At 38.5% G+C, this 27,205-nt stretch overlaps 1 protein-coding gene across 2 annotated transcripts in view; it reads right to left on the bottom strand.

The window, feature by feature from the left end:
• Positions 1–27,205, bottom strand: part of LOC104384456 (ligand-dependent corepressor) — a 53,703-nt gene that overhangs the window by 3,565 nt on the left and 22,933 nt on the right. Inside the window, exons 2-6 of one of the 2 annotated variants that reach the window (XM_086616282.1) lie at positions 18,527–18,592; positions 18,027–18,106; positions 8,321–8,453; positions 3,385–3,672; positions 451–544 (exon numbers count right to left, since the gene is read on the bottom strand). In XM_086616282.1, coding sequence (XP_086472408.1) covers positions 451–544; positions 3,385–3,622 — 332 coding nt within the window. In that variant the 5' untranslated portion in view covers positions 3,623–3,672; positions 8,321–8,453; positions 18,027–18,106; positions 18,527–18,592. The remainder of the gene's footprint in view (positions 1–450; positions 545–3,384; positions 3,673–8,320; positions 8,454–18,026; positions 18,107–18,526; positions 18,593–27,205) is intronic. The other variant, XM_086616283.1, reaches the window with a different exon arrangement.

Below are 27,205 nucleotides of genomic sequence, written 5' to 3'. Positions count from 1 at the left end.
TTTACAGTAGGAAATATTAACAAAGAGCATGCAGTGATTTAAATTTAATTCAGCTTGGATCATCACCTAAATCATTGCTACCCCTAAAATAAACTTTCCTGCTAGCTAACTTTCCCCTAAGTGAAATGAAATCTAAGTTATATTTAACTGAACTTGCATCTCCATGGACATCAGTAAACCCAAGAAGCAGGTAATGGAAAGATCTTTCACTAAGTACTAAATTGGCCAAAATAGCATCTATTAGAGTTCTTAACTGCAAATTAAACCTGTCTCACTTTGCAGCAACTCTTATTTGGCAGGTGGGGTGAAGGTATTTGCCAAAGGTACAAGTCGAAAAAGACATTACTCCAAAGGGTTAACACCAAAAGCAAGTTAAAATTAACAGGAGATAAGCACATGTTTTTAGTAAAAAACAGTTTTAGAAGGTCATAGTAAGTTGCTTTCTCTTACCCATTTCCCGGAGTACTGGAGCACCCTGGAGAATGACTCAGAGAGGTGCTGCCGGCACAAGGACTCTTCTTAGTGGATAAATCAAGCACACCGTCTGTAGAGACAAAAGAATGACTTCAGTGTTTGAAGAAACAGAATCAGCCACATCATTCCTTGACAAAAGAAGTCTTTGGGGCTTAAGTCACATTTAGCGGACAGCATTTTCTCTTGTATTTTATTTTAAACAAACTAAAGCTTGTATTTGTTTTCAATTTGGCTTACAAGTGACTTCAACATAGACCTCAGAAGTCACAAAAAAATTTGGCAAAATTAAAAGTGCATCTGTTACAAGAGCCAGAGAATAAAAGATGACCTACAAATGACAGTTCACGATACAACACAGCCCATTGCATAACTAACTCTTGGCGGTCCCAAAATGACACAATCTTCAAATTCCTGAGATACTCCTCCCCCTTAAAGGGAGGCTTTAAATCAGTATTTGAAATTTTTTTAGTCCAAATCTCTGTAGGAAAATTAATTAAGAATTTTTTAATGGAAACTCACTTTCAAATGAACACACACACCAAACATGAGACTCCTCACCTGACAACTAGCTTCACGGGTTTTTTTCCTTGTCTCCAATGGGTCTCTACTGGCAGAGCTGCTGCCTTTCCCCTCTCCACTGTGCCATTTTCCTCCTTCTCCCATATACCAAATTGTTTTTCCTGCTAGACTACTTCTTCCATTCTCACTGATGGCACTTCCTCACACTCACCCATGCTTCCCTGCAAGCCCTTACGTAAACTATGCATTTCCAGGCAACAGAAAAGGGAGCGCTTTTTGCTAGAAAAGCCTTGCTCCCACTGCACTCAACTTGAAATTCTGGGCATTTTAGTAAGGGCAACATTGTCATACAAGCAGCACAGCCATCTGAAAATCCTGGAAACTTTGAAACGAGGAATTTATGAGGCAAAAATAAATGAAACCTGTTGGCAAGGTAAAGTAGAGACATTTTGTAGCTCCTCGCTCATTCCATCTACTCAAGTAAATACGACCCAACACAAAACAACGTAAGATAGCTTTCAAATTGCTGAAAGTTCTCATTTGACATATGGAGAAAAAACCATAATAAACAGTGAACTAGAATTAACTTATGGAAAGCTGTTCCACCCACTGCATTTGGGAACACACCATAGCCCAAACTTAAGCAAGCAGAGAATTCAATCTTCCTTTTGAACAAGACTTATGCAGCCACAAGATACAGAGACTGGATCAAGTAGCACCTCCTTTTCAAGACGCTATACTAAACAGCACAGGCTGCTGCCAGAGGCACTTGCATTCGTGTTTCCTCCATCAGAAGGGTCACTACGACCTCGAAGTCTCTGAGGGCAAGTAGGGCCAGCCTCACACTCCACAGAGAAGTTTACAACTAGCTGGTTCCCCTCAACCCACTAGAACAGAAGAAACATAACAAAAAGCACCACTAACAGTCTTTCATGACAGCCTCTTAAATCTCTCATTAAGAAGTTTGGCAAAACTTCTTCCCAATTACACTAAATGTAAATTGGAAAAAAAATAATTACATCAACAAACAGATTACTGTATAAGTTAACATGCACACGTTCTAATTCCATAACAAGTGTTATGAACATTACAAATTATCTTACAGCTTTTCCGTCACATGATAGCTAAAGAACAGTTCATGTACATGCTTTCTTCTTCACCACACAATCCTCTAATTAAAAAAAAGGAAAAAAGACAGAAAACTGATTCTCTCCCAATCTCTTTCAGCAAAAAGTCTCACAATGAAAACAGTTTAACATTTATAAACACATACACAAAAGACACTTGTGAAATACATTTAATAATAAATCAGCTAGAAACAAATGCCTATGAGCTAACTGTACAGGTCCTCACTTCAAGAAAGACACCATACAACCTTTCACAGCAGTTTTGCAACTGAAGTGTGGTGACAACTTTCAATAAGTGCTGCAAGTGCAGTAAGTGTCCAGACACCCAAGCTGCGTATTTTTGGACACGTAAACTTAACCTTTTCACAAAAGGTTTCATAAATGTAAGTCCAAAGAATAAAGGGATTTTTTTTTTCTTTAAAGGCACCCTTTCCACTTGAGGATGGACAGCCTACTTTGTATTTGATAGAGTGATTTCAGACACTAACACATTTCTAAAGAAGGGTAAAGGGGCTAATTTTAATCCTGTCAGTAGGATACACTTACGATAACCTCTATTCAACAGTTTCAGAAAAAAAACCAACCACATCCACATACTATAATCACTCACAGAATTTGCTTGTTAAGAAACATTTTTGAAGCAAGGTTTTCAAATTAAAAGAAGCTCTGCAACACTGTTACAAGTTATTCAATCTGTGCTCTGCAGAACAAATCTATTTTTAAGGTAGAAGAGAGACATTTCTTCCCAACACATAAACCTGTAAGTTTTGTACAGTTCATGGGTATCATTTTTTGCAGCCTTCACAAAGAAATTTCTCACAGACTTTTAAAAGATACTGTTTTCACACTATGACCAGAAAGAAAATAAATCAGTCGGACCGTGTACTGATCTTCAGAAAGGAGACGACATTATGGTGTTCATGCCCACGTGAACTTGTCTTATCAGCAAGCATACAGTCGATTTTGGCAGACTGTTTCTTGCAGCTCCCAGCAGGAACAGCACACTTGTCCGCAGCGTCTGAAGCATATCCATCCCCCTTTGCCCTTCTTCAGAAAAATCACTCATGTCTACGGGCCTACATTCTTTCACAGAGTCTCTTCTCTCCCAGCCACATCTAGCTAGTCATTATTTTACTGTAAAAACATCCACCGCTTTTCCACTTTACATTTTACGTAAAAGTGCAAACTTCTAATTGCCTGGTTTTGCAACAAGAATGCCATTAATGGATTGCCATAGGATGCAAGACACTGATAAGAGTCCTACCTTGTTCACTAGGTTCTGACTGAGACTTTCTGACAGTAAGGTCCAGAGGTGAGTCTTGGTCAGCCATGAGAAGTTTGCTGAGCACAGGGTTCTGAGCAGTTGCAGCCGTGGGAGAGGAGGCGACCAGAGATGCTTTCAGCAGGCTTTGGTTCTTTGTGCTATTGGGCTGGCTGGAGTCCTGAGTAGAGCTATTTTTTGAGGTATATTCAGCAGCAAACTGTCGGATCATTCGCTGCATGATCTCACGGGCCACTAGGGGAATATTGGGGTCAGAGACCCTAGGACTGTCTGTAAATATTAGAGATTTTTTTTTAAGGAAGCACTTTAAGTAAAACAGCTTTTATATTAAGTCATTGCTTATTAAAAAAAAAAATCTAGGAAAAAAAAAGAAAGCCAAAGGTAAAATATTTTCTGTAGAAAATGTACTTTAATCTTAGAACACCTGAAAAAGAACCATTGATGATTCTGGGATAACCTTCTTAAAGTAACAGTTTCCTAAGAGGAAAATGCAATCTCATCTTTTGTTTTCAAATACAGATATATTTGACCAGACCTTTAAGAGGTGTGGAAACAGAAAGGAGAGCTAGACTCATGAAGGAAAGTGCCAAGTAATGAAACTCATTCCAAAAAAATTGAACAGGTTATTCAGTGGAAGAACTGAGTAACTTACCTGCAGCTACAGAAGGGGAGAAGGGGGAATAGAGTTGCAGCGGTCCCCTACAAATGTACTGGGAAATAAAGTCCTATAGTTTGATTCTTCAGAATAATTCACATGAAGATCAAACATTCAAGTGTCTTCCATCCCATTCTAGCTACTTCTTTTGACACTTCAATCATTATAGTCAATGCAGTACCAGGTATTAACCAAAGAGTTTTCAAATACACAAAAAAAAAAAATCAAAATGTGTCATATGAAAAGTAATTCTATTGCTAGAAGAGCTGCTAAATCTATTAGTAACAAATATGAAATGGAACAGGTAGACATTCTATTTTATTTATATGAAACTGCATAAATACAAAGATATTTGGGGATGTGGGCAACCCAAAAATATATTGGCAAAAATCACTGTTATAGACCAGTAGTAATTTGTGATGTCAAAACAAATCTGTAACTCCTAAATCATAGAACCTAAGTCCTCCCACTTCACCTCAAACACTGCTTGTGTCCTCTGGCCAAATCACGTTTACAAAAAAAAAACACACCAACACAACTACCCCACGACTCTAGAAATGGCTCCAAAGGTTTGATTTTCTATTTCTGAAGAAACATTCAGAGAAATTGCGCAGTAGAAGACCAAACAAATCTTTAAAAGCAGCTCTCAAAATGGAACAATAGTCAAGTGTTTACTTCCTCTTTAAAAAAAATTGCCCAGGTTGAAAGGAAATCTATTGAGATTGAACTATTAGAAGCATTAGCAAAATCTTCTGTGGGACATTTCAGCATTAGCTTTGCCTTTTACCACCATTTTCTACAAAAATTCATGAATCCAGCAAACCAGCATTAGGGTATCTGTAAAGGGTGAATGACATGAAGGTTTGAGAACATAGTTGCCCACAAACTAGAGAGCAGCACTAAGCAGCTACTGTGTTCCTTGATAAAAAAACATATTGAGCTTTAAATACTTAAATCAAGCCCAAACTTCTCCCTGATAAGCACAGGTTTCTAAACGTAAGATCTTATACAGTCAACACAAGTATTCTTATAGGGGTATAGCAGCTGTAAACTTCTGAGATGTTTATGTAAATACTTAATCATTTTCTTGTAAAATCTACAGGATGTTTTATTGTTGTAAAGGATGAGCTACTAGAGTTTTAAGAAATCACCAAGAGATGGGCCAAACTTAAATTTAGGTACATTTAAATTCTCACTTTCTTCCCAAATGGTCCACAAGGACCCAAGCCTAGAGAAGTATAGAGGCTTTTTTCTGCTATGATGACATCTCTTCCATTTTCTAAGCTCTCTACTATAACCTGCTGAAGGACCTGTGAAAGGCTCTAGGAAAGTCCAAATGGACACAAACTGATGGCATGATCACGCTGATGCCAACTATTGGCATGTGCTTGTAATGTATACAAGTGGGGCTGGCAGGAACACAGAGCTCTATGGCTCCTACATTTTCTGAAGAAGAATCATGCCTTTAACATGCACCCATGTTCACACGTACAATTTAATAATGCTTAGAGCTGAACATATTTCCAAATTCAGGGAGAAAATACTATATACGCCTACTGCCATGTATCTTTGCCATCTGCAACTTCAACAAAATCAGCGCAGTGACTACCGAGAGCTTTCTAGTGCTGCTCACGATAAACTCTAATTCAGGATTCAAACCTTAATTTTCAACCAGAAGGGAAGCTACCTAGCATATTAAAGGCTTCTTGCTTAACATAAAGCCTGAATGCTAAGGATTAAACCTGTTCAAAAGTGAGTGGAAAATATTTGCTGATGTCTCTGCAGCCTTACTTGAAATCAACCAGTGTTTAACTGACGCCAAGTGTCTAGGTTTTTTGAAAAAAGAAAAAAAACCACAAACAAACAAAAACCCCACAAAAATCCAAACTTAAAAACCCTATAAAATTAAGTAAAACAGAGATTTTTCAGACAGAAAAATAGAGCAATATTTATCAGCTACACATAGTCTAAAGTTGTACCTCCAAGCTTTAAAACCTTCATAGCTTTTGTGTATTTTATCTATACTGAAATCTTAGAAGGGCAGTATCAAGCAAAAAAAGGTATGATTTAATCAAACCATTAAACAAAGTTCTTATCCTGCCAGAAGGTAGAGGTAACAGACAACTAGGTACTACCACTCTGCTTTCACTGGAAAGTATGAGTATTTGAAAGAAGCATCATGCAGTCAGAGTGCCATGGGCACAAAGCAGAGAGAAAGTACGAAAGATTAATGATGGTAAACCTGTTTGGAAAGTTTGCTGATCCTGCTAATTACCTATAGACGTTAAGTGCATGAGTGCGCGTCCTTGACATGCAACAGAACAGAACATCTGCATTTTCTCTGGTCCGCCTGGGCTACAAAATACCAGTTTCAAATGTTACCGGCAGTGAGAATGGAAAGAGACAAAGAACCGATCGCTGGCATGAAACCAGGAGAGCCAAGCATCTCTGAGCAACGTAGGAGCATCAGAGTTCTGCCATTCTTTGTGTCCTCTTTGGTATGTGGGAGGATACCTGGAGAATCTTATGGCAGTGCCTGGGGATCTTATGGCAGTGGCATGAGGTGGAATAACCTTTCAAGCAATCTAAATACAGCCAAGCTTGACAACAATGCATTAAGGATTCAGAACGGACTTTCTGCAAGGCTTCTTCCCCTCCTTTTTTATTACTCTTGCACCAAGCACAGATCGGCCAGAGGAAGGAAAGCAAGAGTGTACTAAAAAAAAATCTCAAAGATTCTTAAGACACCTGAAATGATTTCATTATCTTCATTCTGACCATGGGCAGAGTATTAAATCCCTCATTAGCACACTGCAGTATCTGCCAACAGTTTTCTGACAATTATAGAAGTATGGATTTCTAATAAGACATGCACATGGGTCATATATAAAAATTTAAGCTCAATATTAAAAGGATGAAGTCTTTAATAAACAATTTGGAAGTGATGTAACTCCTTTTTTTTTTTTCTTCTCATCAGAAAAGTAATATGGAAAAAAGTATATTTTCTCTACATTTTTGTTTTCTTAAATCCCTTCTGGATTTAAAGTCAGATGGGATAAAACTAAAAGCAAAAAGAAGCCTTAATAGAAGAAAAAAAAAGAAAAAACCACCAAAAAGGAATAAAAGCATTATCTGAACTATCAGTAGTAATGCAATAACTATCCTTCCTACCATCCTACATGCTTCTATACTTTATGCAATACATCATAATGTATAGTTTGTATTTATTCGAGTCATAAAAGAAGGCTAAGATACTGTTATCTACTTAAAGCACCTTTAAATATTTTGGTCACTGGGAGGACGGACTGAGGACTGGCTACAGCAATTTCTAATTTGTTAAACTGAAGCCTTGCATTGTCCCCCAGCAGACAGGTTGGAATTACTGATTTGGCAGATTTTCTCACACATGGGTTAGACTGATAAGTACAATGTACTTTCATTTAGGATGCATTTGGAAGCGACCTCTGGATTCTCATTTCTCAGATCGGTAGAAAACAGTGAAATCAGTTTTGTGCCTTCCTAAGAGCACAGTTTAACTGACGTAACTCTCCAGAGTGATTTACAGGATTGTCTAGCATTGAGCTACTGTTATTGCTCTCAGCATATTCTACAGTACTGATTTTCCAACTCTTTTGCTGATCATGTTTTGAATTCTCCACATATCCCCCTTAGCACTATTCCACCAATATTTTATACTGTGGATTGCTGGAGGCGGAGTGGATAATCACTACAGACCACGGTGAGAAGACTGACGACCTTTAAGAAAAAATGCATTAATACAGATCCCATTAAAATTTGAAAAAAAAAAAAGAAAAAAAGAAAAAAAAAGTAAATACATATATATATATATATATATATATATATATATATATATATATATATATATATATATATATATATATATATCTCCACCATCACTTGTCCCTCCTTCCAAACAGCCCACTCGCCTAAACATTGGTTTCAGGGAGCAGCTCTGCTGGATAAGAACCGAGTCATTCCTCTGAAAGCGCAAGACACCAGTGTTCTCACCGAAAGATTTGTTTTACAGTTAAATAGGTTACACTCTCTTCCTTTGTCCCAAGCCCACACTGTTGTATTGCTACATTATTTGAGAGTAAATTTTTACTCTTGATAAATATATAGATAAGACAACTGAAAAACATTGTACATACAATGACAACTTGAACGTCAGATCTTTGATACTTGCACTGCATGCAAAAAGACCAGTGAGAGATACCATTTCCCTCCCCCGTTAAAACCAACCTTTTCTGTAAAAGACTGCATTGAGGAACTCTTCCGCTTGCCTTTCAAAACGAATGATTTTTGCTTGCTCTTGTCTAAGCAGAGCTTCTTGTCCAGCTTCCGAGGCTGGCTCATCCAGACTGACTAAGTGTTCCTGCAAAGATATTTAATATTTGTAAGATCTTCCTGACTCCAAAATGAATACAGTTCCTTAGGCATTAAATCATTAAATATTTTACTAAATTCAAAACTTTGTTAGGTACTCAGCACAGAGTTGAATCTATTGAAATCACAACTTGATTTTTGACTGCTCCAGATCATTGTACTTTGTCCTGTTTTCATGTCATAAATGCAGCAGAAGCCTGTAAGATCCGATAGCGTTATGGGAAATAAGAGCCCACTATAAAGAAGAAGATTTAAACATTTTACAACATTTGGCTGCAAATCTCGTATCTAGCACTTGTTCTTTGGCTATTACTTTTAGTTCCAAGAAATAACCACTGAAGGCAAAACCACAGAAAGTTCTTCTTAATTTACACAGCGTTCGTACAAACTGAGCAATCATTGACCAGCATTACCAAAAAAAGGTCCTTTTGTGAAACGGCTTAGTAGTAGTAACTTTTAAGTGAAATAAACTTAAGTTGGCTGCTTACAACACCCACCATGAATTAAAATTCATTCTATCTCTTACAACTGGAAGCAACTGAGTTATCTCAAGAATATTTCAAAACAAGTGTTTTAACTAGGATAATTAAATTGTGTGAGATGCCAAGATAAATTATTCATTTTAAATGCAACTCAAGAAACTAGAAGACAACAGCTACAATATGAAATCTAAATGCTTGGATTCCCGCTCCAGACACACCATTTCTCATTTCTTTCACTTTAATGCCTCGCTCCTGCCTAGAAGAATAATCTCTTTCCTTACCCTCTCCCTCCACTTTTATTTTAAGCAATATCAAAGTTACCTGTATTTACCTACTGCAGGAATGCATACACAACCACTCTCTGTGTTGAGGGAGTGTTTTGTTTTGTTAACCTTTACAAAGTATCAGTTAACCATAATATCTAGGCTACATCTGTTTTTTTGGCCTCAACTGTACGAGCTGATTTCAGGTTCGTATCTTCATGGGACTAGAAGGGAAGGAAAGAACTGGCAATTCATTTATAATTCACAATAAATGAAAAGAAGAAGTCATTCTTAAGTTTGTACCGTCTCAACTTGGAGAGGTTTAATGAAGCAGGGTTACATAACCAGCCCACAGTAAATTAACGAACACAGCAGTCACATGAACTACGTGCAAAGGGTAATAATATGAAATGCTGTGGACTCTGGCCTGAACAACATGGGCTCTCACCTTCAGATTTGTAAATTAACAGCTTCCAAAAGTTCTCTATCAAAAAGGTATAGAGACAAAGCAGTATTTTATGCTAAAACATAAGACAAGGAGCATGTGATGACAGAGGTGACAGGTGGGTAAACCACGCTTGCTGTGAAGGCAAGAATATCCAGAAGTAAAGACCTCACAAAGTGACTGATGCTCTTTTCCATATCAGGGAGATTCCAGGCTTGCTCCCAAACTTGCTGGCTCTTGTAGGAAAAATTAGCACTTTTTAGATAGTCTTAAAGAATACGAATTTGAATTCATGAGTTAACTATAATAAAAGCATTCATCTCTGTGCCATGTACTCCTGTACCAGTAACCAGCAGTAGAGCTCCCATGGTTCACTGTCAGTTTATGAACACCGAAAATGCAGTTTTACTTTTCTGACACTTAAAATGTGAAGTATCTGTACAGGATTTCACAATAAAAATATTGGTGGGGAATAAGCCCCATACTTTTGTAAGAGCTACTCTTCAGGTGAGACTTTATAGAACATATTTGCATTCTCTTTCTGAAACTGTTTCTGAATCTGACAAAGTTTAACGCAGGATCTGTCCTAGTTATTGACAGCCATTCTGAGTCAAGCTCCATTATCTTTTCCCCATTATCAGGATAATTGTAAACTCAGCTTATCAGTTTGTGCAAAAAAGGAGACATCTGTGCAAATTAACTAAGAGAAGTAATCTAGGTATGCAGAGGTGTTGGAACAATCACTGGAATATCTAAGCATTTACAGACAAACTGCTTTAAGTTTTACTTTAAAATGAATCTCTGCAAACTGATGTGCAAAGATTTGGCTAGATAAGATCCATTAGAGTTAATTAACATCCTCTGGCTAAAGTCCCACAAGCCACTGCAAACAACTTTCTTTTAATTCAAAGGACAGAGAATTCAGAATTGAAGGAAACATTATCCCTTCAATCTGACCTGATACTCTGGCCTGTGACAGACTATAGCTCTGGAAGAAGCCTAAAATAAAAACAACCCTTGCCCAACACAACACATTTCAAATCTTCCTAGGACTTTTTGCAATTAAAACAATACATACTAAGTACTAGCCTAGCAACTCGGTGAAAATCAAGTTCCACGGCAGCATACCTCACCATAAAAAAGTGTACTTCACGTTATTCATATTAAGGTTATATATAAAGAGTATAATTTAATCTACCTAGGCTAACTAAAGCTGTACATTTTCTACATAGAGAAGGAATGAAGAAAAAGGGATCAGACAGAAAAAAAAAAACCAAACTCACAAGTGGCTTACACTGGATAATACACAGTGAATAAAGGATCGTTTGATCTGCATTCAGGAGAAGAGGGGAATACCAAGGCAATGGCAGTGCTTAGTTCTTACCCCTCGAACTAAGGAGCATTCATCTCTTTACAGGTATTGCTTTTATCAGTGCCCATGCTACGACATCAAAATGTAAAGAAATACCGTTATATAAGACAGTCAGTTTTAACCTTGTGCATAGAAAAAACTTCATCTATTTTCTGGCATCTGCAGTACAGCACTGCCTACATGAGACAAAATACACTGGAGAAATTTCTGTATATTGCGGGTTTTTATTATTTTCTTATCAATTGTGTCACAATTATTCCAGCAGTCTTTGCAGCTGGATCACCCCTAGAAGGAAATTTCAAGTTTCCACACTAAATATTTGATTGTGATTGCTATTCGAACTCAACTTCCAAAAGTGGGGTTTTTTTTGTTTGGTTTGAGGGTGTGTGTTTGGTTGTTTGGTTTCGGGTTTTGTGTTTTGGGGTTTTTAAAATGTTTTCCACCATTTTTTCCCAATAACCATTATTTGGATCCACTGTCTTCGGTGTCATCCTCTCACTGTACAGTCCTGATTCACATCAAAGTTTTCAGTACCAACATGCAGGTAGAAGGAAGAACAACCTATTAATATTTAGATAGCATTGTCATTGTTTACAAATACCTGGAAAAAACCCAACCAGTTTTTTACATATTATTTATAACACAGCATTCATTCTCTTTTCTTTGTGCTTCTCTTCAGGTGGCAACCATGCCCCAGAGCATCCCTAGAATCCCAGCAGAGAACATGCAGTACCACTATACTGAACACTACTGCTTCAGGAAAGATACTTGGAGTGGTTTGCACCCGCTTCCAAAGGGCTAAAGCGTTTTTATACGTTAAGATACAGCGCACAACTGCATAATTAAGTCAAAGAGCCTTAGAAATACAGAGCTCAGGTTTTCAAAATGCAAGGTCAATGCATGACCTTGAGAGACCACCTAATCCTGGACAGCCCGGCCTTATCAGCACTAGTACTGGATCCGCATTGAGACCCTCCTTGCAGGAAATGCTGATACAGAAATTCTAAATGATAAACTGCTGGCATGAAGAGAAAGGTATGATGCAGGCTGGTTTTGTATAGATACAGCAACAGTAGCTTCATGTTTAAGCTACAGGCTGCACGCAGATGGTGCAGGAAGCACCCACAAGCTAGAATAGTACGAGATAATTCCTATCCATCTTCATGGAGAAAACAGAGGGAGGCTTCCCACAGACCATCCGTGGCTGACCGGCCAATCCATGGACTCTAGGGATACAATCCAGCCTTCCACCCCACAGCAAAATCAGGAACAGTGAGTAAGAAAGGAATGTTACAGCATCCCTAGGTTGTCTTCTCCAACAATTTTTCTTAAGACTGTACAGTCTTTTTAACTCTTAGCCAGTGCAAAGGAGAATAATTTACTATTTTCTCTGGACAAGCCTTAAGGGCACCAGAAGCTGTCTTCTCTCCTGCCTTCAAGATCGAGTCATTCTTGTTGCTTTCATTTCAATGCTATTCAGTTTGTTTACATCTCTCAAAACGCTACACCAGCTGAGGTTCCACCAGCATTTAGGTTTTCCTCTCCAGGTATTAAGACAAATGCCTCTCCTGATATAGCCCCAAAAATACTTTACTCCTTTTACAATGCTATCACTTTTCGGACATCTGTAACTTGCGACTCAACAAGTCTGTGTGTCCTGCTTCTCAAATTTATTGAGATAATTTTCAGTTCCGAGCATTTTCTTTAAAGCATCTACAACTGTTCCCAGCTTGGCATCAACTAAAAATTCAGATGGTTTAATTAGTTTTAAGACATCCCTCACTTACTGAACATACATACTTTTGTAAGAAAACAACAGTACTATTTCCTTATTAAGGTAACTGATGTCAGATTTATCAAATTCAAAACAAATTTAACTTAACTGATCCACATCTATTGAATATAATTTATTATCTATAGTAGGGGAGAGAGAAGGAAAAAAAATAAATCAGTGGAAATACAATATACTTACATTGACATTTATGCATAAGCAGAACTGTAACCCCACATTACTACTAAACACAGCTGGAGATTACCACAAACAGCCTCTTCAGGTTTTAGCCTCCATATCAAATTATTTTAAAACCATCCCATACAAAATTGACAATCTAAATGCTTAAGTTTTTTAAAGTGATGAAATCCATTAAAAATGTTTAGTGCATCTTCCAGTGGACTTAGGATCTCCGTACACAGTTTAAACACATTCTAAAGCCATCAAAAATGGTACAAGTTCCATAACTTCAACTCAATTTCAGACATTTCCTTTGCCATCTTCAATTATTCTATGAGTTAATGCTTTAAATGACAGTGGTAGTTTCCCTTTGGAATTATTCAGACACTTACCACAGTTTACTTCTTATTGTTTACGTTCCTCCATAGTGAAAGGACACCAGATTCAGAGGCTGTTACTATGACTAATCACGATCAAGTAATGGCATGATATTACCTTCTAGATGTTTGTGTAAAGCAATTACTTACAAGCTTTTGAAAATATCCAAATCATATCAGAGTAACTTTGAATTTTAAAATGACTTCATTTGCTGCACCCTATCACGCTTCTTCACAACTGAAAGAATCATTAGAGGTCCTTACTCTGAAGTCCAGGTATTTTACAGTACTTTGAGGACCGGACTCAACCTTCTGCCACCAACAGCATGAGACTCCAGAGCTGCTCCTAGAAGTCATTTTCTCTCTTGCTATTTTTGTAGCTTAAATATATCTATAAAATAGTTAATGTGCTTAGGAGTATAGCCTTCTTGTTCTGCTCTCACCAACTAATGAGATTAGTTGTCTGTGTCCCCCTCTCCTTTTTTTTTTTAAATACATATGAATTGCTTTATGTAGCTTTAGACAGTAGTGTTTCCTTTTTCAAATGAATATACTCAACAGATTCCTCTTTAAGGATTCTTTTTCCAGTTTCCCCTCTTACTACTGGTGGCATTATTTATCTGCATCTTTTTAAAAACAATAAATCTTAAACTAGGCTTGGGCTCCAACTATGCACAAATGACAGCAGAGACTACCTTGCTTGATACCAACATTCTACATGGAGCCACAGATTTATTCTGTAGTGATAGCTCTGTCAGTTTATTTAACAAGGCACACTGAAAAATTAAGAACCATAATTAAAAAGAGATAAGTCAAGCACACTTAAAGTTCAATTTGTCTGAATTGATGGGTCTTCTCTGCACCACAAACTCTTAGAAGGAAAAGTTTCATTAGAAAAAAACACCAACCAAAACACTCAAACACCTTGCAAACTATACTATCTGAAATCTTCCCTGTAAAGGATAAAGCCCACAAGGAATTGAGAAGCACCACATTTGCAGATTATCCAAATGAGAATTCACTGGGTTTGGTCCCATAAAGCCCAGTCTGCTTCCTCTCACTGTGAGTAGGCAGCTAGAGCTGCTGATTTTGTCTTTTTTGTCTTTCATGCCAATCAATGTACCCATGCATTTTGCACACAGGCACCCATGTTAATAACCTGGTAGCAGCTCCTCAGATAACTAGTTACTCTCTGATCATACCGTACTGAAACAACTGTGTATTCTGCATTATATGACGGAAAAAAAAAAAAAATTCCAATTTCTAAAAGCTTTATATTATTGCATATAACCCTTTGGATTCAGGTAAAACATGCCTGGGAAGATTTTAGCTCCCTACTTCACCTGTATCTTATTACCCTTTGAAATGAAGACACTGAAGTTCATTCCTCTATCAAAAACTGTCTTGTATTTTGACTGCCAAAAAATCCATGCATTTGCAATTAGAACTACTGCTACAAATAATTAATCTTTTCAGAATACTTCAGCAGATGGTTCTCCATCCTTTGAAGAATGCATGTAATTGAATCTGATTGCTTGCAAAAGCAAGAACCAACATCATTGGATGTTGGTGGAAAAGCAAGCGCCGTTTTTTCCCCTTTAAACAGCTCTGCCAATAAACTAATCTTGGCCTCCAGTTCTCATCCTGCAGTCCAGAACTCAATTCTCCTTAAGCACAACTACTGTGTCTGAAGTTACAGGTAATTCTTAAAAGCAAATGAAATCCAGAAAAAACAATCTAAAAATTTTTATTGGTTTTGAACTTGTCAGACAAGGTACCCACATGTCACTCCAAGGTGAAAATCAAGTACATTGATTAATTATGCCACTAATCTAAAAGTGGCTATTGGTAGAGATGTACTCATTGCAAAAAAAGGCCAGCCACAGCCACACACTGTTGTAATATCTTAGTTGTGGCTATCTTGCTCCCAGCTACATCAATTACATACCTTTTGGTTCTGTAGCTCAGCAGCATACAAGCACAAACCCAAATCATCCCACCCTCCCCAGTTCTCTTCCTAAAAAGGTAAGCTGGTGCACATGAACAATAAAAAAAAAAAAAGTAGAATAGAGGATGTGGCACAGAAAGCACAACTGCTACCACTTTAAGTACAGGAACAGACAGGTTTTAGCAGTTACAGAAGACTGGGTCTGCAACTCCCTAAAAAGAAGAGTTAATGGTATCAGTACAGATGTTGAAGGGAAGATATTTCAAATAAACTAGTACCATTTCTAATTGAGTTCAGTCTATCAGCTGAAGATCATCCATTATTTGGCTAAATACCAATAACAGTTAAGTCTCTGATGTTTTAATTCAAATTATGATGTTGTTAAATTCATGCTATTTGAAGGCTCCCATAAAGTGTCATATTTAACTCTGTATTGCAAGCTAATAACATTGGCAATGGCCAGCAGCGCAGCAATTGCGTGGACCCATAGAGGAAAGGAAGCACTCCTGCCCTGCCACCTCTCTCAGCTGACCTACAAGAACTCACTGGGTCTAAAAGGAGTCATATTCTTCCCCCCGCACCCTCCCCAACTCCCCAAAAAAACAAACAAAACCAAAAAGAAATCAAATCAAAAACCCAAAAAGCCCAAACCCAACAGAACTGATATAGAAGCTAGGGGAGGCGGGGGGAAACAATCCTAAAAAAAAATCCTACATACTCCAAAGAAGCCTCATGCCAAGCATGAAGAGAATCACCAAGACTAACAGAGAAGTCGCAAAACTGATTCGAATGGACTAGTTCATCCTCCTTCCCTGCTCCCCCAGCCAGTGATCCCTGGCCATGTGGCAAATGAGCACGTGCACAAAGCTCTCTTTGCTGTCCCTGTTTAATCAACAGCTGTAAGAAACTTGATCTAACAGGTATTTTTTGCTACTGAGATGCAAAGTGACAGAATTGCTTGGGTTTTATTTATAAAAATTAATCTACCCAAGGCCACAGTGGTTGACTGACAGTATCACAGCCTTTCTTAACCCACATTTCTCTCCAGCCTGCTCAGAACTTACAACCTCCTTCCTCTTCACCTCACACCTCTGCCTAGCAATGCTGCACACCCCTGCAGCGTTCTGTGTCAATCTGTACATAATCCTAAAATCTCTTAGACCTCTGATGCCAAAACACCACAGAGCACACCAGATGTGACCACATCTGCATCTTTCCTTTTGCCCATTGAAAAGCCACCACACAGTACAATAGGAAACCATGTGAGGATCCTTAACGTAAACAGTAACTACCACCAGCATAAGGAACACATCGCCAGTTTTTCAGTGATACTTACAGTCACGGGCTACACTTTACTATGTGAAACTAGAAGGAAAACCTAGCAAAGTACATGAAAATATAAATAGTAAGATCTCAGCTTCTGATTAAAGGTTGTATGGAAGCTTGAATAGGACAAGACTACCATGCCTAATCAGCACACTATAAGGTGGACATTCGTGTTCTTAGTTTTAGTCTTTACCTAACAATCACTGATTTTCAGCAACTTTATTTTAGTTATTGTGGACCTATGAGGATGATTGAGAGGTAAACAGTCTTTTTAAGATCTACCCATACACTGTCAGATTCTCCCAGGCTACAACCAGTCTCTGACCACAAAATCAATTTCTGAATCAATTCAATGGCTTAACTAGAACTGTGCTATTCTGTCTTTTTATGAGATGACGTAAGTCGAACAAGACAGAACTCCTTACAGCACAAGCACACATACAGCTTACCTGCTGTCAGTTTCAATGAAAGAAAGTATTATGCTTTAGGACTGTTCTAAACACAAGTGTTCCTAACCCCACTCCCCATGCCTTAACAAAAACAAGCATAAACTCGCAACACGGCAAGCATCAGTGTCAACAAGGTCCTTCCTTCATGAACAAGCCATGCTTTTGTTTCATTCCTAAGTTGGTAGAGATCCACTCTGCATGTTATTTACATTGTGCAGGAAGAAGTAGTAGTTACAAGTTCCAGCAAATGAAGTTTTGCCGAGACAGATGAGCCTTCCTTCCTATGCTATAGAATAATCATTATTTCAACACACGGCTGAGCAACAATCACACACAGCACGATAGCCTTTGTTTCATATACAGCTATAATCTCGTTAAGAAAACAAGCTGCAAGTTTATTATGTTGGCAATGCTGACTTGTCCACGTTTAGACTGACTTGGTTATAAACAAGCACAGTACAAAATCTACCATACATATGACCCCTTTAATAAAAAGGATTTGGCTCACAGGGAGATTCCAAGACACAAAACAAGACTCCAGGTTGTTAAAATGGACCACCTTTCCACGCTGAAGATAAGCCCAGCGTCTGACTGTAGTAAACATGCACAAGCCACAGATTGGCTCCCTTGGGAAGGGTTTTATGATCCCAATAAGATCTCTTACAAAGAACACAAAAAACCCCAAACAAACAAAAAACACAAATAGAAAGAGCCACTACATAGGAAAAAAATAATTAAAATCTCCATCACATACTACAAAGAAAAAGTTGCAGAGAAGAAGGAAGTCTGTTCATTAACTTGCATTATTTTAATTCAGAAAGCCTTTTCCAAAGGAGGGGAAAGGGGTAGGAGGTTGCAGATTTTTCTATGTTCAGTTAACTAGGAGCAGCAAACTCCCTCCCTTTGTCCCTCCCCTACAACTACTAGCTTCACCCATCTGCATTGTTACCTTCACTTTTTCTCTTCTCAGGCAGCAGAAAAGACAATTTTCATCAAAAGACCAATCAGAAACACCTTCAGGCTCACAGTCTGTAAATCAGAGGAATAGCAAATTACTTCATATTCATAACCCACGACACAACTGGAGCCAAAAGAGAAACGCCGAATTAAATACCTGTTTCACAACATTCTTGCCTGCATTCTGAGGATGCAGGCTTCATTTCGGCCATTTTTCTAAATCCCCAGATTACCAAACTGTATACATTTTATCTACGCACAACAAATCTGTTTTTCCAAGCACTGCCAAATACACTCCCAGCTACATAAAGATGAACGCACACTCATTAGTAATTTTAGCCAATATGAAACTAACTGCGAGCACTGCCTGGGGGAGGGGGGGGGAAAAAAAAGCACAAATCACCACGGTAACACACATTTTCTAGAGGGAGAGCTGGGGCTGCTTCTGTCATTAGAAATGCAGAACAAGATACAAACATAGAGATAGAATACCTTTAAACAAACTGAGATCTTTTAATAATCCAGGTCCAAACAGGCCTTCTAGAATACTTTCAAACCCTAAAAGCAAATAAAAGAATTGTTAGCTTTCTAGATTAAGTACGTCACTACAAGAATATTCACAATAGCAGTTCTATATTTATCTGTTCCAAGAACAGAGCTCAACGTGTTTTCTCTAAGTATTACAAGATGCATGGGTCAATTGTGATGACTGAACTACTGACGAATCATAGCACAATCTAGAGCCCACCGACTCCCATACTTTTGCAAATGGCTAGGTTAAAACCAAAGAGCATTACGACATTGAAATAAACTCTTTCAAAAAGAAAATAGGAAGTCGTAGGTTCTACAATGTGACCAGGTGATTTCTATATGGAAAAAATTCTCTTGCTTAAGCCTCTGAAATGAAAATCAGGTACGTTTTCCCAATTAAAAAAATATATTCTTCCATCTGAGTGGCATTCAGTTACTTTTCTGAATTTCAGCAAATGTTTCCTGAAGAGTTACAGGTTTGAGGAGAGAAAATTCAAAGGAAGGGGATTTAGCAGTGCCATGCCACTAAGGAACCAAATTTCAATCACAGATCCGCATCTAAGATACACAGTCCGATTTACTTCAATGCCATGATTTATGTCGCACTTAAATAAATCTAACCAATTTAGTTTATTCCAAAGAGGAAAAACCTTTACCGAAATTACTGCCATTATTTGGAAATGTTAAATCAATATTACACTAACCCCCGCTGGCAGTAAAATCTACAGAGCTATTAACCACCCAATACTACAAGAAGACAGGTTAGCAGAGTGAATATGAAAGTACAAAGACTACTTTAAGGGGGACAGACAAATTCCACCTGCTTATAACAATGAATTCCCAATACAACCATAAAAATCAAGACTACAACACACTGTATTCCTCCCCCCCTCCCCCGTCCCCATGAATACTTTTGCTTTGTAGGTTTAATAACAGCTTGCATATAGCTAGGGGCAGCTTCTCCTACTTGTCTGAATCTTTGACAGGCAGAAGAAGTAATGCAAAAAAAAATATTTAAGACACAAAAACATGGTTTTAAATTTACAAAAAACTTGCATGGGTGAATCAGGGACAGATAAACTACCTGAAACAGCCCTTCTAAGAAACCAGTTGAAATGTAAATGATCACATGCTATGAAGGAAATCAGTTATTACATTGCAAAAGAGCAATAATTCTAACATAACTCTGACTATACACAGATCTAATCTCAAAGTTATCTTTGGACAGCAGTCTTCAAAAGGAAGGGACAGTTGTGGTACATCCCTCTGGGTGTCAGCAAGAGTGCCAGTGCACTAACATCTTTAGGTATCAGATGCAGGACCCTACAGAATTTGCAGCCTGCAACACGACCAAGCATTGCCAGGGCACACCACCACTCTTGATCTAATGTTTATCAGAGGTTGATACTAAAAATCTAATCTCAGAAAGCACTGAGTGGAGAACAAAAAAAAAAGGTGAAAGAGTGACGGTGAAATAACAGTCAAAAGTAAGGAGAAATAGGGGTGAGATCAGAAAACAAGGTGGAAGAGGAGAAACTGGAAAAACATCCCATTGAACAGCACCTTGTCAGGCAGAGAAGTAGCACTGCCTCCAAAAAAAGCCAATTCAGGCTTCAGGAAGTGGCAGGAACAGTGGGAAGTGTCGACCAACCTGACCTAGAAGAAAAATAGGAGAATCAGGGTATTGACCCATAGGTTTATAACGCTGACTCTTATGAGTAGTGACCCCTCAGAATTTGTACCTAAAATGCAACCTTAAGAAAAGAGCTAACCAACCTCATTCTTTATCTTTTTTGTTTAAAAAAAATATATTTTTAATATATATAAATAAAAATCAGAAGAGCTCAGAAATTTACTCAAACTCACCACTCTCAAAATAGTAACTGCCAATGACTCATGCCCCACAGTTTGCCATGCATGCAATTGCACACTGAAGCCCCTGCCAAGTTTTACAGCTTGGATATTGTACAATCATGGTTTGCTAGCCCACAGTTCTCAGTGATGCTAATGCCACTCGGTTTTTATTAATATTAAATATTGGATTTAGCGGTTGCATAGCAACAGCAGAACATCTTATGTGCGACGCTTGACATTAAAAAAGGCAAATAAGGGAAGTATGAATGTATTCAAAAATTACACTAAAGACTGGCGAAACTGCCACGAAGCTGAGCCCTATCCCCCCGCAAACGCAGAGTGCAATGCGTAACGACAGTGTAAGCCCTGCAACGTGGTATTCAGCCATCCAGGACGCCAAAAGAGCAACTGCGTACAGTTAATCATGCATAATACACTGAAAACAAAATCTTGAAAAAGGAGCTGCCTACTTTTCATAGTATTTTTTTCTCTCCATTGTCACTGCTCTTAGAAGCTTGAAAAGAACATTTCTTTCTCACGGACTGTCCTTTTCCATTTGGCAGATGATATTTTCCTGCATTTCAAATGGAACAGAAATTAACATGGCTGCCTCTGCTAAATTCTGGTTACTCTATTTCATCATGTATATTTCAGTGTCTGACAGTTCACAGCAGCTGAAGAGCAGGGCCAGTGGAAAAGTTGCAGGAATAACAGAATTAGAAGACAGGAAAAGAGATGAAGATCGCAATATTTCAGAGCTGTCTCTTAGATACGTTTCTCACAATTAAAGCAGCCATATATTTAATCCTTATAATGTTACTGGTAACCTACACAAGGAAAATGTCTTTTGGGTATTAGTGTAAGAATTTAGAAAAAAAAGGGTTAATTTTTTAGAAATTCAACATTTACAAAGCAGAAACTATCTTCTCTATCTCAGACGGCTCTCCCGCAAGTGAAGAATTAGAAAAAGAAAAAAAAAAAGGAAAAAAAATCTCAGAAAGAACAAAGAAATCCTTAGTAGTGAAGCAAAGATGGAATAACTTTTTAAATGCAGAGATTGTTATACACTTCCTACTATTTCAAAATTGTTAGCTCTAAAATAATATTTAAGAAACATTATTCTCTAAAATATCCTCTGACAAAAATCAGAATATAGATGTGCCAGAGGGAGAGGGAGAGGGAGAGGGAGAGGGAGAGGGAGAGGGAGAGGGAGAGTGAGAGGAGAGGGAGAGGGAGAGGGAGAGGGAGAGGGAGAGGGAGAGGGAGAGGGAGAGGGAGAGGGAGAGGGGAGAGGGAGAGGGGAGAGGGAGACGGGAGAGGGAGCGGGAGAGGGAGAGGGGAGAGGGAGAGAGGAGAGGGAGAGGGAGGAGCGAGAGGGGAGGAGGGAGAGGGGAGAGGGAGAGGAGAGGGGAGAGGGAGAGGGAGAGGGAGAGGGGGGGTTGACTGTGTAGTTTTCAGCATGGTCAAATTTCACTAATTTTGTCTCCAATCTAAACAGTTTTATTTTATTTTCATCTTTTCTGGCATTTTCATCCTCCCTTATGTAACCAATTAAGTCAGAAATTTAAACTGCAATTACGTTTGTTGGTTAACAGTTTAATACAACAGTTCAACACAATAGTTTAATTGAAAAAAAAAATCCAGTTAGATCCTCAATATCATCTTTTGCCTTAAAACTGAGAGCACTTGTAACCATTAGTAGCTACCGAGGCTCCTTGAGATAACACTTTCAGAGAAAAAGCTGATAGTCCAAGAGTGGACTTTACTGGCTGATTTCTAGCAACATGGATTAGCAAAGCCACACTCTCCCCCTTTAAAAAAACAGGAATGCAAGATCTTCAGGAGACAGGGATGCATTTCTGGACTCCCACTGACAGAGAGCCTAGCATTTTAAACAGTGCTTTTTTCCCCTGCAACAGCACAGCTCAAACACACTCTTTAATACTCACTACATATTCAGCCCTACGCATGTACCTCGTCAAAGTAGTAAAGCTTGTACCACTAACTAGACGTCAAACAATTTTGAGGGTAGTAAAAAAAAAGAAAGGGCTACAATCAGTCCTTTACTAGTACATAAATTACTAAAGAACTCAAAAAAATCAACATAGCAAGGGCCCTTAAGGGGTAAATAAAAACCAACCAACATACACACAACTCTTCAGCCTAATCTGTGAGTAGCAATTTCATCTGTGAACATGAACTTGTAAACTAGATCTCAATAGACAAAGTAAGTACTAGCTAGGGCAGTAGTTAAGTATAGCAGATATTGTAGACCAATTGCAATAGAAAGTAAGACAACCGATTCATCAGCATTTATTTATAACAAATAATCAACTTAATACCATAGCGATTTGCAGTTTAAAGGACAACTTCAAAAAGCTGGAAATTGAGTCAAATCAATTAAAACAATAGTTGTCTACATCTTTTACTTAAATTTCTTGACTATTTAAGAACTAGAAACTGTCAAAAACAATATAATGGAGAAAAAAATAAAATCGGACCTATTAAAAAAAAAACCAAAACAAAAAAACCCACAACCCAAAAACCCCCAAACCACAATGCAACTAAGAGTAAAGCACAAAGAGGAGACAAGAGGTTGGAAGAGGGGCATGGGGATTCAGAGCAGAGAACATAAATAAATGTTATAAATGTCAGAGCAAAGTGATGCACACAGCTTTAAAGTAAGCAAAGATGAAACCAAAAAGAAGGGACAATGCATATTACCTAAAAAAATTCTATAAGAATATGGTACTATATTAACAAACATTCAACAAAAATCTATCAGGGTATGTTACTTAACATTTGTAAGTTAATAGTCTTCAAATGCTACAGAGGTGATTGATTTTCTTTTCCTGGGAGTTACTCAAGAATGTTTGCAGCAGTGTTTAATTCCAGAAGTCTTGGCATATTGAGAAGTCCAGTGGGCTAGGGGGGGAATCTCATCCCTTTTGAAATGTCAAAACATTAAACAGATAAGGTAGGGGCTCTCAACTTGGTAAAGGTTTTCAAAAGTAAGGAAGAGCTCAGAGGACTACTGAGGAATTAACAGCAAAATAGCCTCAATTGACATGGGCTCACAAAAACTATCTTATTTAATTTGATTTTTATGAAACTGAGAATTTTATTAACAACTGTAACAGGTTTGATATAATAGTTTTTTAGATTTATGTAACATTTTTGGCGAGCACAAAACATTTTTGACTAAAATCAACCAGGGGAAAGAAAAACAAACAAACAAACAACAAACAACAAATCAACCACCAAAAATCAGCCAAATACATATAAACCAGATTAAAAATCAATTAAGTGACTTCTCTTGAATGCTGGTGTCAATGGGAAACCACTGGCTAGTGAGCTCCATCAGGTATTGGTTCTTGGCCCTACGCCATTTAACATTTTAGTCGGTGCCTTGGAAGAAAGCAGCCACTAAATTTGTAGGAGATACAAAGACAGGAAGAACAGTAATAACAAAAGGCCCAGGCCACAGAGGCTGCTTACCAAAGCAAATGCAATTAACACTACTTTGAAAGGAGGGCAGAGGGGAACGAGGAAAGCCACAAAACACACATCTAGGAACAGGAAAAACAGCTTCTCAAAGGCATACGCAGATGCAGCAGTTGAAATTGGATGCTGATCAAACTCAGCCAGACATAGGACACTTAATTTTACAAGGGTCCAATTGAAAACACAAGACATGCACTCCAGGACCAGACCGATGCTTTCCCTAGCCTAGGATCCTGGAGGTGTTATTTAGGGACGCATGTGCTGACCACTAAGACCTATTCCCCGTGTACTCTCCCCAGCACTTACATTCATCGTGTTAGGAGTCTCATTAACTAGTAGGAAGTAAGAGCCATCACCATCACACCAGGTTTTTATTGTATTTCTCCTGCCTACATTTTCTGGTCAAGATTGGATATATTTATCCACAGCTATGGGATTTGAAGCAGGAATTAATTCAGAAAAATCCTACAGTCTATGAGTAACACGGGAATTCTGTCTCTTTCAGGACAAAAATCTATTAAACTTGAATGTTTCAGTCACAGGCATCTTAATAGAAAAGCAAGACCAAGCAACAAGGGAGAGGAAGAAAAGTCACAGGACAGTTATTAATATACACCAAGTCTCAGGACATGCATATAATTATAAGTTGGGAATATTCTTTTACTCATGCAACAAAATAAAAGAAATTCCCATTCACCTATGATGAAAGATTTCATTACCTGAATGGAGCCCAATTAAGTACTCCAACTACAAGTTAAACCAACTTTGTCTTAGCTTCCTGGAGAACAAAGAAAAAGCTGTGGATTCTTCACCAGTTTTTCAAAGTTCATGCTTCTGCATTCTTGTTAATGAAACTGCACTGCTCAGTACTGTTTAAAAGAAGAACAGGTATGACCAAGTCCTATATAGCAATATGTAGCTCTTCTATAGCTTTTTTCACCAGAACACCTGTGTTCCCAAGACAAAATAGATGGTATTACCTGCTGAGGTCCCGAAACAGGCTCCTCAAGCCAAGACAAAAAAACCCCAAAACTTTGGCCTTAGACTAACGCTTTGTTCACTGTAGAACAGCATCTCCAGTAGAAAAGTTTCATTTGGAGCAATCGAGAAGCCACCAAGGTACATGTTCTCTCAAACAGCCATTTCACTGGTACAAGTAACTTACCACAGCAGTAGGCTGAGAAATCAAAAAAGGGTCAAAAAAAGCCTACTAAGGCAGCAGACAAGCACTGTTGATAGAAGCACTTCTGACCATCCATCCTGCAAGACTTCATTAAAATTCCACTACTGCTCTGTAATTTTAATAAAGAAGCAGCAGCTGCAGCAGGCCAGCCTCACTCTCCTCTCCCAGCATCCCTCTCAATCAAGCCATTCCTTTTCCTCCGAGAGCCAGGTCTAAGCACATTTCCTCCGATGCAATATCAAACTTGTAGCAAGGCATTTAAAAGTTAATGAGCTAAGCACAAACAGAAAACCGGCTGCACGTCCGAACTACGGTGCTGCAATGCACTTGCCTTCACAACAGAAAAAAGTCTGCCAAATCCCCTAAAAGCAGGCAGATCTCTCCCCTCTGCAGGGGAGAATGCAAAGGCAAAGAAAGCAAGTTATCAGGCTGTTTTGCAGCGCAAGAAATGGAAACAGGTCTCCCCATCCTATGCTAGTATTCTAACTGGCAGATTACCTCACTGTTTACAACTGAAAAGTCACCCCCCAAAAATCAGAAGTGACAAGTTATAAAGCTTGTTGCCAGAGTACAGCACGACAAAAGGCATAATATGGATCATCTCCTGTCCCCCTCCCATGAGGAATACTTCTCTGTGTGTGATCTGGTATCAAGAAGAGAATTACTCGAAGGCATGCAACCTTCTTATCTCTAATCAAAAGCCCCAGCAACAGAATTTGAGAAGAGCCAAGGACTCTGCAATGGCTGTCTCAACATCATCTCAAGATACAGCAATTGCTCTGGCAGACAGAGCCGCGATCTTCACATGGATTTGCAGGGGTGGGGAGATCCTCCGATATGTAGATACTGCATCACTAATCTGGCTAGTTGCTCAAGTCAGGGGTTTTGGGCCTCTGTTTTACATTTTAACTCAAGATCAGGAGGTTTTTTGTGCAACTATCTGGTTTTCTTCACTGCCAGTCATCGTCAATGCAGGACCCGACTGGAATCTTCTCATGTAATACTTACATTTTATTACTTTAGAAAATAAACTAGAAAACACAGACATCACAAAATGGCAAAGAATGACAGCAAAAGAGTTTCAGTAACTACCAACTCTCTCTGTATCCTTAAAAAGGTAGGTTTATTGAATGGCATGATAAGATCTAAACTTGAAAAACAAACAAAACCCAAACAAACTTTAACACTAAAAATTGAAAATGGGAGTAGTTTTTCAGTATCTGGGTTCAAAGGCAGTGCTCTTAGTTGTTCAGCTTACAAGTCTGGAGTTCCATCAGGTGACCACGTGCAACTTTCACTAAGAAGAAACTATACCAACTAGCTAGGAAATTTATAAACAGATTAAAAGAGCCAAATAGCCCAAGAACAAGTGCTCAATAGTGCGAAACATCACAGACCAAACGTTTATAGATCCAAACATTGCTCAAACTCGGAGGCATTTTTCTTCCATATTCAACAGCATTGCATTATTTGTTGCAGCAAAATAAAAACCTTGAACTTTTTTCCTGTTGGAGACAACCTGTTAATGCTTGACTGCCAAGCAAAGTTAAGATGACACTCATTAACCGCCAGTGTTATCCCCATACTCCATACTACCCCAGCACAAGCAGAAGAACAGCCTTGCAGTAGACAGAATTGATCTGCCTGGAAAATGCCCCCCACAGAAGAGACAGGATTTCCAGCAAGGGCAACCCACTGTTCCACTTATTTCAAGGCCATAGAAATGCTTATACCATAGATCATCCAGAGGCAGGTATGCTATAAGGAACAACTTGCCACAAGTAGGTATAGCAGAAGCCCAAGCCAGTTTTAAACCACAGAGGAACCCTCTCTCTTCCCCAAAAACTGGCTACATGGAAGCACAGGACACCAGTGATTTCCACACAGCCTCAAGAGACACATACTGGCACGGTGCAGAAGCGTATTAGAGGTGTGGGTTAAACTGGAAGAGATATTAGCTATATTTCATACTCCATAGCAGTCCTATTTGACAAGAGTTGCCTTCCTTCCCCTAGCAACTCAGTCCTGTCCTACATCATTCTCTGTCTGCAACACACAGCCACCTACTGAAACCAGACAGCCCAGAAAGGGTAGGCACA

The sequence above is a fragment of the Tauraco erythrolophus genome, chromosome 9 (genome assembly GCF_009769465.1).
Source record: "Tauraco erythrolophus isolate bTauEry1 chromosome 9, bTauEry1.pri, whole genome shotgun sequence".
NCBI classification, from domain to species: Eukaryota; Metazoa; Chordata; class Aves; order Musophagiformes; family Musophagidae; genus Tauraco; species Tauraco erythrolophus.
Note: the sequence above shows the minus strand (reverse complement) of the source record. Positions and strands in the feature narration are given on the sequence as shown.